This window comes from Emydura macquarii, unplaced genomic scaffold (assembly GCF_026122565.2).
Source record: "Emydura macquarii macquarii isolate MOO-44397 ecotype Brisbane River unplaced genomic scaffold, CSIRO-AGI_Emac_v2 contig_3517, whole genome shotgun sequence".
In the NCBI taxonomy this organism is placed as follows: domain Eukaryota; kingdom Metazoa; phylum Chordata; order Testudines; family Chelidae; genus Emydura; species Emydura macquarii.
This window is the reverse complement of record NW_027133654.1, coordinates 3,746,461-3,763,223: the sequence shown is the minus strand read 5'-3', so window position 1 is coordinate 3,763,223 and position 16,763 is coordinate 3,746,461. Positions and strand designations below refer to the sequence as shown.

Below are 16,763 nucleotides of genomic sequence, written 5' to 3'. Positions count from 1 at the left end.
TTTTTTAGCTAATAAAAAAATCCCAGAAGCCTTTTCACACACATGCTGGAAAATTCTTACATATTTAATATCTCACTTTACAAGGCATAAGCAGCCTAGATTTTCCTTGAAGTGAGAAATATTAGGATGCCCACTGCTCTCCCCCACTTCAAAAGCTTTTTCTTGTATGTTAAAACAAAAGTAGAAAGTAGGTCTTTAATCTAAAAAACTACATGAAGGTAAAATAAGGGGAAAAATTATTTGCCTTGTAATTCTGCTTCTCTAAAGATATGTGGTGGGATTTAGCTCTTTAGCAGGAGATTGGCAGAACTGCCATAACTCATAAGGCTTTTTGATCCTTGAGGGCAACAATAGTGGTCAGAGCTTGACCCAGTTCCCCATATGACTGCATGCTACACCCTGCCACGTGTAAAAGCTGTCCTCTGAATATTCTAGTCCCTTTGATGTAGCCAGAGGCAAACTTCTAGCAAATAAAAACTCAATTAAAGATCAACAAAAGTTAAAAGTGTGCCTCAGGAAAATGGAAAAATAAATGCAAAAGAAATATCCCTAAACAAAAGGCAACATGCAAACTAAGGGGGGAGTAGGAGAGGGTGAGTAGATGGGTGACAATCCTGCAGGATATCTTCAGAGAAGCAGAATTTGCATGGTAAATTAATTTCTCAGATTCTCACTTTTGGAGAGCAAGCAGCTTGACGGATGTTCCCAAAAAGATTAAAGTGGAGCTGCAACAAGCAGTAAGCAAGACCAAGCCAACAACAGGGTGAAAGAAAAATTAAATATAACTCTCAAATGCCATTTGGGAAAGTAAAAAGGAACACTGGCCAACTGAAAATGAGAGGGACAATTTTAGATCATGTTTTCATTTAGTTTACTAATCTGTTTGCAGCAGTTAGTTGTATTACTAATGCAGCTGCTTGTTATACAGAGAATTTGAAAATCAGCAAGCAAGTTAAAATGTTCTTAGTTTACTAATAGTATTGTCACCACATTAACATGTTATCCACCAACATTTAACAATTTTGAAAGAAATGACATTAGAACAAAGTTAATTTCACAGCAAAAAAGGTTAAAAAAAGCCCCAAAGAAGATTTTGCAACATGGCATAGCTATTTACTATTTAAATATGAATGTTTTTACTTTGTGCTCATTTCAAGCATAGTTGCAAACAATTACCCAGAATTCAAAATTTCAAACCTACTGAAGTAGGAATAAATTTTACAATAAAGTAGATGTTAACATGACAAGCTGTCGATACAGATTACTAGGCAGCACTGAAAGTCTTCTCAGTACAAAAGAAACCAAATGAGCTTTATAAATAATTCACCTGTACATTCTAGTACTGCCTTGTGAGAAAGCTGTCACTTAAGCATTTGTATAAGGACTCTCTTGCAAATAATGATACACAATCTGAAAATTCAGTAAAATATTAAATGTGATACCCAACATAAAATTAAAATTTGTCATGGTTACACACAATATGAAACAACTAACAAACATGCAAAATAGGTCTGAAAAAATAAAACAAGGTCAGGTTGGCTTATAATTAGTATGTTAAGCATGAGCAAGCTGAAAATCTGGAGACCCCAGAATGCCAATAAAAATGGCTCCAGTATCCCTACCCATATAAAGCAGCTTTTGAATAAAAAGGTCATCTTTATTTTTTCTCCCTTTTAAATCACTCGTTTCTTTTGACTGGTTCTTTCCCCTCTACCCAGAATGCACAGGTTCACAGACTCTTGAGCTGAAGAAATATGTAATTTATTTCCTGCTTCAGTTAAGTGATCAGTCTTCCGAAACAGGGCACAGCTTTGGGCATGCACTTGCATTTAGTTCTCATTCAGGTGCTTGCCTGAAATATATTATACGATATATAATGAATAACTTAGTCACAAACAGTTTTTTCTGTCTAGCACTGACGTTAGTTTGCTAACTTAGGTGTTTACCTGACCAAACTGCTGTCCCAGTTGTTTACCTCATCAGATTGCTGGCTCAGCTTTTTACCTAGCTGTTCTTTCCGTACCAGACAAGCAGGCATCTTTTTATGTCTCAACACCTAAAATATACATTCTACATCCTACGTATCCCCTCCCTTTCTTGTTTTACATGCACCTGCTATCCCATGACTTGTTTCAGTCCTCTATTATGTACTCGTCCATTTCATGGTGTCTCCAGAAAAACACCTGCTTGGTGCACCTTAACATCCCTGAAATCTGTGGGCTCTACAGTACAAGGTGATATTTGTTTATTACCATTCGTGTCTGATGTTTCCATACAGAACATCTTTTATCACAGTAGCACCACCAGCTGTCTTCCTCCTCTATTGTGCCCAAATAAGTCCATGGGGAGGGTACTTTGATTCAGGTGACCATCAGCTCAATGATTATTCCTAGCTCTGTCTTTACATCATTCAATGTTAGGCATGCCGTGACAATTATGTAAATAATTCCAGATATGCACTCAGTTCACTTTATGCGGAGGGCCCCATACCAACAGTCTGGGGAAAACATAATTTGGACTGTAAGATGTCAACTAGCAGAGCTAGGCTGCTATTGGTGGCCTCTTTACACACAACCTGAATCCATGCCCCACATATTTCAAGAATGCCTGCACATCCCCTCATGTGACACACGGACATCTAAAGTGAAGCACCCACAGGACATTCCTCAAAGAGCCATCCGTTCCATGACCCTAATTTCAATAATTTAGAGCCCTTTCCCTTAGCTCTGTGGAGCTTTCCCCAGGCAAAAGATGTAACCTACGCATATCACCTGTAGGTGATCGACTATCAAACAAAATTTCATTTATTTTCCTTTATACTTACACTTCCAGCAATTAATGGGTATAAACCTCCCAATACACCTTTCAACACCTGGTTCCAATCTTTATTATTTAAATTGCTGTCCTCCCTAAAGTCCACAGCCATGCAAAACCAATGACAATTTATTCCAATCATCCTCAGATTTTTCCATAGCAATCAATTCTCCTGATGCCAATGGTTTATCTTCCAGGGTGGTGCGGGTGTGATTACCATCCATCTCAGTTTTCAGAATCATAGGGGCTGCTGGACAGGGCATCATTTGAGGGGGATGAGGGCTGGATGGAGTCCTGGGGGGGTACATAAGGGAAGACCTTCCTTGGGAACCGGATGATCCCCATGCTGGTATTGAGCCAGCTGGTCCCCAAGGTCTGCTACCTCATCCAACAGTTCATCTCGTTCCTGTCTTATGCTATCACAATCATTAGATGTTTGGAAGAAAGTTTGAGTAGCCTTTACTGCATTTATTTTAAAAGCCTCTCCTTTAGCTCTCTCCCCCTCAAGCTCATGGGACAGCGGTTGAAGTTCAGCCTCTTTAGTATGGCACTCCGATAATACACTGAATGTCTTTCATTAACCCCTGTATAACGCAGGCTCTCTGTCCTTCCCTCATTTTCTGATCTAGCATGATTGACTTAAGGGTCTTTTGAATCCCCTCCCAGGTCCCTGTTTTCTGGGGATCAACGTCATAGGAACCTCCCGTCACCAACCCAAACTTCCACAAAACTAACCAAGTCAGGACAGCAAAACCCAAGGTTACGTAACATACTTCCTCTCAAGACAAGTTAGGTTATGACCCTTCTTTTATCCCAACCAGACCCCAAATGTAGGCCTTTACAACTCCCCACAGGATTATATTCACTGTCTGTCGTGGGCTCCACTCCCAGTCATGGCACCAAACTGCCGACTGGTTCTTTCCCTGCCACCCAGAATGCACAGGTTCAGACAGACAGACTCTTGAGCTGAAGCAGTATGTCATTTGTTTGCTGCTTCGGTGAGCAATCAGTCCACAGAAACAGTGCACAGCACAGGGTTAAATGCAAGCACACACCCACATTCAGGTGCTCGCCTTTAATACATTGTTACAGTTATTCATTATATATTGTATAAACACATTTTCTGGGTAGTACTAAGGTTAGTTTGCTAACTCAGTTGTTGCTGATCAGATTGCTGGCTCAGCTTCTTACCTGGCTGTTCTTTTTCCTTGACAGACAAGCATGCATCTTTTCCCATGTCCCAACACCTAAAATATACTTTCTACATATTACATCCTACATTTCCGCTGAAGTATTGAGCGCTCAGGGAACAATACTGTATAAACTACTAATGATGCAGAAGTGCATACAAATATTACAGAAATAAAATATTTCAACTTCATACGCAGTACAGCCCTTGTAGAGTCTGGGAAAATTATTTTTTAAGCAGGAATTCTTCCGGATGATGAACATGCTAAAATTACTCCAGCAAAAAAGATACCCAAAATATCTTTTCAAATCTCCAGAATCCACTAGCTTAGGCAAACCAGTCAAGTCAGTCTTAGAATTAAAAAAGGTGCCTTGATTTTTTAGGACACGTTTCTATTTTGTTCAGCTCTCTCCTGCTGAACTACATGAAAAACAGAATCATAACACAAGACTGAGCATGCCAGATGAAAAATGTTGTTCAACCTTTAATCGTGGAGGGTGTTACTCTGACAAAATATTTGAAAAGTAAGGTCTTGACTCTGCAAGATAATGAGCATCCTCATCTCTGACTAATTTCAATGAGAAGTTTGAAGCATGCTTTAAAAAAAAAAACAAAAAAACCTACCCTTTGAGGGCATATTATGTTGTCTGGGGAGCCACTTAAGATATCAGCAACTTCTTTAAAATATCCAGAACAGAAAGTTAAAAGGTGCCTTCAATTGGCTAGTAAGTTCAAAGAGACCAGCAGGTATATGAAAAACGCTGTGTGCAGAGCAGAACTCAGACATGCATGTCTTTCCTCTGGGTTGGTAGGTGCACACTTCTAGTATTTTCTTTTTCAATCACAAGCATATTAGGGAGTTTTGAGCTATGCATTAATGTAGGCCGCTCCTTAGAAACTAGAATGGAATACTCTAGGCTCTACTGATATGCCAGGGCAGAATCAGAACAGCCTGGGAAATCTATTATGGTGCTTGCACAAATGTATTTCAGGATCTGTTACAAATCAACAGAAATTACTCCAATTTCTTGAATTTATTGGCTATATACAGTTGTAGCTGTATTGCACAGCTAACACTTAACCATGGTAAATTTGCATTTTAAACAAACTGGACAAAATTATTCCCTCCCTGTTTATCTCCACAGAAACAAATGGAATGACACTACGGATGAATGTGACCAAATGTGTTGCATAACAATGAGTTTAGTTCTGATTTCAGACACACTACCCAAGTGCACCATAGATTAGCTCTCAGCTAATCAAAGACACACAGGAACGAAAAAGGTAAGATTAAACCCTAAAAGATTAATCTTTAATCACATTACAATTTATTTACTATAAACCACTAAACAAACACTTGTGGCAACCTGTTACTGGCCTTTCTATGTAGTTAAGTGTGTATTAGCAACCAGATTTGTGATAAAGATGCTCTGTGAAATGCATAAAGATTACAGAGCTATTTAGGCTTATTTATATTAGATAACTTCACTGTAAGAGCCCTACTTGCTGAATAAAAAATAAAACTGATTATTTTCCAACATGTTTAAAAAATAGTTAATTTCAAGAATACTTCAGACAGACATTGTGGGCCAAATTACATCCCTGAATGACTTTATGGGCACTCACTGAAGATCATAGGAACTAAACAGGAACATCCCTGGGCTGAATTTGGCCCTGTGTGTACAACTATGTACTCAAAGTTTGTACGTATCATACATCACAAAACAGTTCAAGTGGTGACACATGGCAAGGTTAATATTTATAATTAAAAGTCTGAATATAATACATGAATTTGCTTTTCAGTAGGATTTCTTCAAAAAAGAATATGACAGCCTGCTCATTTCCTTTAGTAGGTTTGGGGACAGGATAATAAGAGATGCATCAGTAATTTAAGTTTTAAAATGCTACTGTTCCTGTTTCAGTACTAAAAATGATTTGGGGGGAGGGAGAGAGAATAAAAATACAACATACCAATAAGTCTAAGGAAAGAAATGGTACTTTCCATGAAAAAAACCTATAAAATTATACCCACAAAAGGAAGATGTGTACCAGAGAAATAATTATTTTAATTTGCATTTTACAGATTTGACAGAGATCAGAAAGATTCGTAAGTGTCTGTGGATCCCTCCAAGCAGTTCTACCTGTGAATTTTGGATTGTGATAAATGTGTTACATATTTTGATAAATTACTTTATATGCACCAAGCACTCAGGTACTGTGGAGTGCTGAGGTTTAGGTGTTGTAGATGCTTTTGCTTATAAATTAACAGGCTATAATACTTACAACGTATTATAGACCATTACCCAGAAAAAGTACAGAATAATAAGTCAGATGGAGGTTAGGTTTTTTCCTCCCAACCATTATAATGCAACTTTAGAAAGCCTGGCACAATATGGCATTTCATGCACATATAGCAATATATTAAACACAAGTAACAGACCGAAATGGGAAAAACACTTTTTTTAAATCAAAACAATTTGCAAAGGTCAGTATATCTGTTAGAGTCCCTCCAAGTTTACATTATCTCCACCCTCAGGCACTGGGATCTTAAGTTCAACAAATATGTCTTGACTTTAAAAATGTAGTTTTCCCACCAGTTCTTTTTACTGTCTCATATGGTATCAAATCCCAAAGATGAAGGGAATTTTTCTCCACATGTCATTACTATATCAGCTATTACAGTCATTATGTCATTTACAATAGGAAACATATTTCTGTCTGAAATGAATAGCAGGCAAGAGCAGTGTTATCAGCATTTACCTGGAATCTAAAATAGTTTACAGCTCATGAGCATCCGTGCATCTACCTCATTTTTAATATCAAAAACAGGTCTATAAATCGTTAAAATTTAATTTAATGTATTAAGAACCAGATGTCATCTGATTCACATGGCAAAATATCACGGACAACATATTTAAAGAATGTACATAAAATAAAGTTAAAAAGGTACATTACAAAGGAAAGCTGTTTCAACTAGTTTTCTAATAGGCAAAATCTAATTTCAAATCTCTTTAATGAAGTAAAATGCTTTCTTAATTTGGTTACAGGGGAGGTGAGCTCCATTCTCAAATGCCACAGAATTGTCTCCCACACAGAATTTTCTTAAGGTTCAGTTGTGCCCCTTTGTGTTACCCAGCCACACACAGGAATAGAAAAAATAAACTCTACTGCCTTACACAGCCTTGTGTGGATTGTGGCTATGGGTGTGAGGTGAGATTAGCAGCTCCATGATCCCCTAACCCCACCCCATATGAGCAAGTGGATGGAGTGGGTATATAGCAATAGCACCAGTGTCCATAAATGTTGGCTAGGCTCTAGTGGAGGAAGAGAAGATTAATAAATTGCACCCCAAAAAGGGGCAGAAGCACTTTCCTTTCCCCACAAATCAAGGGGGAAGAAGCAGGAGAGAAAGTATAATTGAGGTTTAAATCCTTCTGGGAGCTAATCCTGGGGCTATGCAGCTAATTTATTTTGATATAAATTATAACTAAAAAGATGCCTATCCAACGCCCTAAGGATCTGAACACACAATTAGCCATACAATTAAATCTCTGTTATGCACCACCCCTCACATAGGAGAGAGCCAAAAGGCTGAACTCTAGGCCTTCATGATTAATCCAAAAGCCAGAAGAATGACAAAAAACAAATAATGGCATACTTCTCAGTCAGCTATAAGTCAGTAAAAATAGATGTTTTAAATTTTAGTGGCTGAGAACTAAAAATACAGCAGCTAAGAAAGAAAAGATGTTAGTAATCGTTAGATTACTGCACAGGGAAAACTACATCAACATTTTGAGATTGTCATTAGTTTACTCTATCACTGTATTAAGATGTCTATTAATGAGTTATACCAATTTTGATGTAAGGATTAAGCAGTAATGTATAAAGACTGGATACCAGCTTCAATGCTAATTTATGTAACAGACACCAAAATTATTTTTCCATTTAGTTTTCACCAGTTTGACTCCAAAGCAAATATTAAGAATGGGATAGCCTACTTTCTTTTCAATCAAATGGAAAAGGTAGTAATTTTGTTTATAGGCTGGAATGGTTATGAGAAGAACACAATATACACACCCACATTCAAAGTTTTTTCCCTCTGAACTGTAGAGGGGCAACATTATGGAAACTAATACAGTTTAACATGACCAATAGTTAGAATACTATAACTATATAAACAAAAAGAATGAGTAAGATTTGGTAGGATGAGTAAGGTTTAAGAGCACTTTTTATTTGTTTTGTTCTGTAAAGATTGTTTTAAGTTTAGAAGTAAAAGATGCTAGAGACATTACTGACATTCATCCTGTACTCAGAGAGCCTCATTAACTATAAATATTACATATACTACAGCTTAAGCAAGCTGTTCAAAAACAACATTTACTTTTATTACTTCCGTTTTAAATTTAAACCACTGTTCGTTGCTACTGATCAGTGGGGCTGTCTCTGAACTCTGCTTTTTGTAACCTGATGAAACAAATTAACAATCAATCTATGTAAAATGCACTAAATATACCCGTTTTGTTAAATATCCTTTTAGAGAAGATATGTTTAGGGGTTGCATAGATAAAAGTATGCACTATTAAATGTTGACTTGTTCTGCCATTTTAATATGCTTTTTTAAAAAAAAGTCTATCAAAACAAGCTGTCTTTTTTGCATCGATCTTTTCATGTAGCACAACAAACGTAATCCCATTAAAATCCAATCCAAGAAGTATGCATTCTTAATGCATTTCCACTGCCCCAACAGGCAAAGAAGGGTGATATTTTAACTTTTTGTAATGCTAAAAGAATAATTCCTGGAGACTGGACCCTGTGATTCTAGAGGAGGAGAGGAAAAAGGGGAGGCTGGATAGCTTGTGTGACCAAAGCTTCTCAAGCTGGCAGCGTTCCGTCTGGTAGGCAAAGACTGCAGAGTTCGGGCTCTGGAGGAAGTGATTTTTAGCCTTATTCCATCAGCGAGAAGGCAGTTATGACAGTACGTGCGCGCATGTGAGGACCAAGGAAGTTTAAAAACAAGGGGATGGTGAGAAACAGTTGGCATCAATAAGGTGCCAAGGACTTCACAGTACAAGATAAAGTTTGTTAATTAACTTTCCCATTGTTTACAGTTATATAATACAAAAATGAAAACTGAAAAAAAAACCTCAAAAAATGAAAAGAAAAGAAGGATTTCTTCTATCAGCTAGAATCAAGCAGTAACTATTCCCTTAGAATATTTTGAGGTCCAATATTTAAAAGGAGGACCACCTCTTTTTCTTGGAAGCAGGGCAAGTTTGTTCACATCAACATGGCAGTCAGGATGCAGGGACAGTAATTTAATGTTAAACAATTGTCCTTGAATGAAAGACAACAGTGAAATAAAGAAAATTTATAAAGAATGGTGATACAACAAAACGATGACCAGGAGGAAACTTCACAGACAAGAGATCAGCATAATTTACATGTTTAAAATCTATAGACTTCATTCATAAATATCTTTTCTAATTAATAATCATTCCTATTTTAAACATAAATATTCAAGTTGGTATCTGATTTTTCAATTTTTTAAATCAGTTTGTAGCATAGGTCTGTAAGGATTGCTTTCTTTTTGCTTGATGCAGTTATTTAATGGTCATCACTACTGGGATGTGTAAAAGCCTTCATTACCTGGTATGTTGTAATAAAACTTTAAAATTCTGCAACTCCTTTATACTTGTAGAAAGCCTGTAAAACAAAACAAAAAAACCCGAGTATTAGTTTATCTTGAAAATAGTAAAGATATTGCAAATTCTTCTTCCATTTTTTTGTTCAAGGTCAGTAACTAGTGATTCAAAGAATCCTAAAAGTAAAACTTCTTTTCCCTCCAAAAAAACCTGCCCTATTTATAACACTGACACTGAACTATATGTAAGTGAGAAATTAGAAGGATTTCAAAAGAATTCCCTTACTTCATTATTTTATTTAAAAGAGGACCAAATTTGCTAAGCAAAGTTCAATAGCTATTTAATCCTACCTAAACTGGTTTCAGCAGGAACAAAAACAGAGCCAAAAAGCTGCAAAGCTTTCTCAGTTCCCCATGAACTAGTATGAGGAACAAAGTGGGGGGTTTTCCATCCTTAAAAATTGCAACTCACATTTATTAAATAAAACTTTAGACTGGCAGAATTTTGCCTGTTTTTGCAAAGTGTCAAATTTTTTTTACCAATGAAACAGCCACAATAAAGTATACACTAATGTGAAAAAATGAGCACTACACACAAAACTGCACATTTGTAAAACTGAACTAGAACTAAGTGTACTTTAAAAAAAAATATTCTCCAACATAAGGTAACACTTTTGCCTCCATCCCCCATTTTTCATGTGTGCATATTCAGGACCCAAAGTGCATCACTTCTGAGAGAAGAGCTGCGCTTATAATATTCCTGGCTCAGAAAAAAAAAGGAAGTATCATCAAGAATCTCAAGATAAAGCTTGTTGAAGAGATTCAAAGCCAAAATTTCTCAACCTAATTTCTGATAGCTGAATAAACATTAATTCTTGGGTACTTATCTACATATGAACATTTTGAGACTTGCCATCATCACTACTCCAAAGAGTTAGCACCAAGGTGTAAGTGATATTTATAAATTTACTTGCCCTCCTCCCCAGCAAAAGAGGTAATCTCAAAAGTATCTGTTTTTCCCATCCACAGATTTTACCAAGAGTTAACCTTAAAATTTACAGCATGCTGCTACATACCCTCAAACAAAAAAGTTTACTTACCTTCCAAATGCATTTATGAGAGCAACTATTTCTTGACGTGTGAGTTGAAAACCTTTTGATGGGCTATTCTCAGGAAGGTTCTGAATCTCTTTTTCAGAGAATAAAATCTTTAAAGCAGTTCCTAAACCTTGAGTCTAAAAGAAATTCCAGCATTTTTTTCCATTAATAAAATGAACAGTATAGTTCACCCTTGCAAAATTGTTAAGAGAAATGTATTAGCTGACGCAAAAGTCCAGCTTACACACAACTCTCTGCCAGGTACGTACTGGTATATGTGGGAGCATGTCCAGGTGTTGGAGGGGAAGGCAATGTGCATGAACTCCCCCAATTACACACCAACTTCATCTTTTCTCTTTTGCACATACTCAACTTCAAATTAATGAATTCTCTTCTCACCACCATCAAATTTCAGTTCTTCCCTCTCCCCAGCTGCTCCCTCCCAAATCCATGAGTTTTCTTTTGTCGCACCAAATCTACTAGCACAAAGCAGCAGCTCTTCAAGACTGCTAAGGCCTCCTCAGCCCCTCCCCCCAATCAGGCCACCTCATAACCTCTCCCTCGCAATCAAACCTAAAGTTTTTCCCCATTAGGAGGTTCCTCTCCTCCTGGCTGCTTCACTGCCAGCGTTACAACTTTAGCCTCTGCAGAGAAAGAGGAAGAGGTTTCTCCTTTAACTCCCACCTTTGTGAGTAGCAAGTGGCTACTAGAGATTCTGGAAAGTCATGCTAAGATGCTAGTTATCTCCTATTCTCCTCCACTTCTATGGCCCGGGGAAGGAACCATTGGATCTGGGCAGGAGACAGTTGTTGGGGACAGCAGCAAAAGGATGCTGCGGGACAGGAGAGCTGTGCACCTGGCTTTAGTTGGCCTCTCATGAGGGGAAAAAAGGGTAGTGGAGAAGCCTGGAGGGAAGGGGATCCTGAGGATTCAATGGAGGCCATCATATTTGCTCCTCCACATATTCTGCTACTGTGCTGAAAGGAGTGTGTATGAGTGGAGCTCCTACATGCCTGATGGTATAATGCCAGCAGTTAGTCTCATAGTAATGGTTATTCTCAGTTCACATTTGTAAGACTACTTCTAACATTTAGGGCTAGTAACTTTAAATTTTCCTTTTAATTAAAGTTTGGATCTGCAGAAGTCAAGACATTGCTAGCATTGCCAAATCTTGCAGTTTTATTCAGAGTCTTGTAATATTTGGTTTCTTTCTTAAAGCTGCAGTTCTTGAGGCTAATGAATACATAAGAATCTCAACTTTCATTTATAAAAAGTTTCTAGCCCTTATGGTTGCAGACAAAAGTCTGCAACCATGAAGTAAGAAGGTCACCCTAAGATGTCAAAATTAGAAGGCAAAGAGAAGCCAAAATTTTTTGAAGTCTCAGGATTCTTAAGCTAATGTCATGATTTCTTAATGCTTGTAGATAGAAATACTGCATTTGTTATACTGGCCAGGAAAGTTTCCTATTTTCCATTGGCAAGGGAAATTTTGCAAGGTTTGTCTATTTACTGTATATTAGAAGTATGTAGACATTGTCTTAAGATGGTAATAAAAGAAATTACAAAAGAGATTGGCCTTTGAGGTTTGCTGAAAATTATGTTTCATAATTTTGTGAACATTTACATGTTAATTAGTAAAATAACTGTGGCAAATACTAATAGTTTCTAGAACTTATTTTGAATATGTAAGAATTACTATATATCTGAGTAATCGCACCTGAATACCAGAGACTAAACAGTGATAATTTTGGTGCTAAGGTGACAGGTACTTGACAAATTCCTAGATAAAATGGCAGATTCTCAAAAAGGTATGCATACACAGGAAAGCAAAATACAACATACCTGCAGTTTGCCCCACAATCTGCATTTATCGCATCCAACACAATCCATTATGCGGGATATATTTTTGAAATGCAACCTGAATTCTTCCTAGCAATAAACACATTAAAAAAAGTTTCACACTAAGTCAGGCTTTTAAAAAGAAGTCTAGTACTTTACGCAGTTTAGAAAGTAGCAAGCTCGCTAATTTAATACTATTTGGGGAATTCGTCTATGTATAACTTAGGAATTCTGGTTGTTATGAAGTAGTTATGAAATTGTATTGTGGAATGCCTCTATGTGGATGTGCAATCCACTACTTGCTAACAGGGGCTATAGCATGTTTCTGCCAGATCAGGGACAATAGTCAGTGACTGAATGTTAATGGTTGCCCATACAGGAAGAAACACCTTGAGACACTGAGTTGTCCAAACCTAGGAGAAACTAGTTCTTTCATATTCTCTGTAGGGAGCAGGGAGTGGAATATCCTCAGCAACAGAAAGAAGAAACCAGGTGTTGGTAGGGGGACATATAAATTTGAGGAACTCACAGAGCAAGATACAGGCGGCTTTGAGCAAGAAAGAGAGGCATACTTTTGTAGCAAGGATAACCTGGTTTAACTGTGGAACCAGCCAATGTCAGAAAAAGCTAGCTAACCTAGAGCAGAAGAGACGCTACATGACTTTGAAGAGGAACTATGGTCTGAGGAGAAGGTTACTAGACACCTCAGAGGAGTCTGCCAAAACCCAAAAAACTCTTCTGGCTGGGAAATTAGAATCCCGTGCAAAGTCTATGAGAGTTTGTTTCACTGTCACATGCCCCTGATGACGTGAATTGTAAACCCAGAGCATGCGGCTAGAATTATGGGAGAGGATGTGTAAGTTATGGGGGAGTCTGAGGGATCAGCAGTAGTCCCTGGGGCAATGCAGTTGGAGTGCAGAGTTCTAGCAAAGGATCTGCACACCTTGAGTGTGTGCCTAGTGATACCAGCCAGGGACGGTTGCCAGGAGTCTGTTCAGGTTCAAGAGGTTTAAAGAGAACACAGGACTCAATAACGTGGGTCCAGAACCACAACAGCTTGGTGAGTGTCCAGATAGCGGGAGGTCTACTATGGGTGTGGGTCTCAAGTACCATTATTGAGTAATGTTTTCCACCAAAGGAGATGGGGAAACAGGATTAGGGATACCAACTGCAATTCACTGAACAGATTTCCTGTATAGAGTTACAAAACAGATGTTCAGCAGAAATTATGAACATGCAGCTAGCTATAAGGACAGGTCAACACTACCATTTAAGTTCATCTAACTTACATCGCTCAGGAATATGAAAAAAAGACACCCCCCTGAGCAACACAAGTTACAGTGACCTAAGCACTGTCTACACCAGTGCTATGTCAGCAGGAGACACTTTTCCACTGACATAGCTTCCACCACTTGTGAATGTGGAGTAATTATGCCCATGGGAGAGCACTCTGCCGGCATACAGCATCTTCACCAGATGTGCTGCAGCTGCGCCGATGTAGTACTTCTAGTGTAGACCTGCCCTAAGTCACAGTGAAACTAGACGGCCTGTCAACTCATTTAAAGAGACAAAATTAGTAGAGAACAAAAATGGAATCTGTATTTATACACAACATTTTATCAAATTAGTAGCTGATGGGCCTACCTAATTTTCTGACAACTCTTAATAGTTTTGTAGGCAACCTCTGTAATGCAAATAAAAGTACCACACTACAAATGAAACAGTTATATGAAGAACAGATTTGTATCTTTACTGTTTACTAATTCAGTGATCCAAGTTTCTGCCCCAACTGTAACGGTATTGTTCAAGAGAACCAAATCTGAATAAAAGGCCATGTAAATAATGACAGGTATTGGGTCACATGGATGGAGTACTTTAACTACTTGCCTCTATGAATCAGGTTTTCCTAATGTGAAATTCACATTCAAGTTTGTCTAGAACTGCATTACACCTCTTGTTTAAAGATAAGATGATGCCGCAAAGGAAACATTACATGTAAAAACGATTTTGTTTCTAATCACTAAGACAGATTCCATGAATTTGTCTTGCCACAGTATCCATGGCAGAGCAATGCACTCCACTACAGATTTCAATCTGCCAAGCAGGGCATACAAAAGCAAAGCAACTCCTAAGAAGCCTTAATGGTCATTTTTTGATTTGTCATGCACTCTTTGTTTATTGCCAACCAGATGAAATTAAGTCAATTTGTCACAGGTTTATATAAATGCTGTTCTCATTATCCTTTCCATCCATCCACCCCGGCACACTGCTGTGAAGATTTAATAAAAGTGTTTCTATTGTGTAAGTAAATAAAATTTGGGGTTTTAATCATTAAAACATGTACATTTAGGAACATGTTTAGGACTTTACCTTTAATGATTTGGCCCCTTTTTTATCTCCTGCAAACATGGACTTCTCATCAAAGTGCATTGGGAAGGATCTGCTCAAACAAAAAATTGTAAAGAAAATCAGTACACACTGCAATTTACCATCTAAGTTTACAATATCACTACACTATATTACAATTACTCTGAGGTTTCTGCTTTGGTTCATTGAAGACAAGAAATGACAGCCTATGCAGCAGTGCTGATTAATGCAAACATATTATGAGCATAGTAAACCACAAAGAAAAAACAAAACACAATCCTCTGCCATATCTGAGGTGTGCATTAATCTGCATTAACATACAGCCTAAAGTGTCTCAGGACTATAAAAAGAGCAATTTTAAAAAGTCAACTTTGACTAAGTAGTTTCTTGGGATTGTCCTGCATGACATCAGTTTTAGAATTTAACATTATCTTATCTGAAGCAGTTTATTTGTTTTGCAGAGATTTCTCTTTGCTCTCTGCTGCCCACTGATCAAGACCCCTTTCTCCCCTAGGTCCTTTTAGTGTTCTCCTTGCAGCCTAAAATTTTCTTAGGGTATGTCTAGACTCACAGCAGCAAAGTTGCCGCTGCCAGATCGATCTTTCTGGATCAATTGAGCTGTCAGTGTAGACCCGCTCAATCGATCAGGAAGTCGACTGAGTAAAACCACCCCCTCAAGTAGCATAGTGCTGTGTCTATGGGAATACAGTTCCTGTCAGCACAGTGCAGTGAAGATGGCGCACAGAAGGGAAGCACAGCAGTTGATGGGAATTACACAAGCTACTCTGCGTAGTTTGCGTAACTCCTGTCGACTGCTACTGAATCTCCAGGTAAGTGTAGACCAAGGCTTAGTTTCATTATTATTTAGATCATGAATAACAATCTTAAGTTTTTCCACTGCAAAATAAAACAAAGCTGACCGAGTAGTAGTACAGTAGCAGAGGGGAAATGAGGTAACCCACAGCAATGACTAATCTAAAAGAGGTCAGGTATGGATTGGTTGAGAGGACTCCCAGGTAGCAGACACAGGGAGAGAGGAAACTGAGCAACAGAGGATAATCTACTTGTAAAAACTGGTTTAGCAGTAGGATCACTGCTAAAGATCAGTTGCTACATTTTTTTAATTTTATATATAATTATGTATATTTTATCCTGAAGAGCAACAAATCTATTTTGAAGCACAACTAGGAAAATGAGGGTTGGTGCAGGGGTGCCATTTCAGATTGGGGGAAGGAGGGCAACTTTAACATGATTCCAGGGTCTATTTAGGCACCTGAAAATTCTAGGTTTTTTGCAGATAATTTAGAAATTAGCTGATGGGAGCACTGTATCTAATTCCTACATAAAGAAAGAAAGTTAAGTAAATATTAGACCCATTCATCTCTAATACAAATATCTTTTGACATCTTGTGTCAAGTCACTTAAGAGACACTGATTAGGTTTAAAATTGTAATATATATTCTTACTTTGTTACAAACTCTTGAGTAAAACAACTGAAACAATGGTAGAAAAATCTAAATTAATTTCTATCATTTAGGCTACTTACTTTTTGCAGTTCACCAAGCTTCGACTAGATCATTTTAACCTATTAAGGGCAAGGCCCTATGAGTTTATACTGTACCTACATGAGATTATAGGGGGTGTTACCCTTGTACAAATAATAATTAGAAACTGACTTTAAACAGAAATGAAACTGACACTTTCAAGTCACTTTAAAAACTAGATACTTTCCAGAAGGCTCTTAAACACAACACTGCAATGATTGAATTGCAGTTCTCACAGGAGAATATTTAAAACCAAACACCAAGAAAATTCC

General features: G+C 37.7%; 1 protein-coding gene across 2 annotated transcripts in view; it reads right to left on the bottom strand.

Annotated features, from left to right (window-relative positions):
- The window catches only part of ERO1B (endoplasmic reticulum oxidoreductase 1 beta), a 65,607-nt gene that overhangs the window by 10,582 nt on the left and 38,262 nt on the right, over positions 1-16,763 (bottom strand). Inside the window, exons 13-16 of one of the 2 annotated variants that reach the window (XM_067535881.1) lie at positions 14,951-15,020; positions 12,584-12,670; positions 10,745-10,878; positions 9,650-9,706 (exon numbers count right to left, since the gene is read on the bottom strand). In XM_067535881.1, coding sequence (XP_067391982.1) covers positions 9,650-9,706; positions 10,745-10,878; positions 12,584-12,670; positions 14,951-15,020 — 348 coding nt within the window. Of the gene's footprint in view, positions 1-9,303; positions 9,707-10,744; positions 10,879-12,583; positions 12,671-14,950; positions 15,021-16,763 lie in introns of those variants that run through there. The other variant, XM_067535882.1, reaches the window with a different exon arrangement.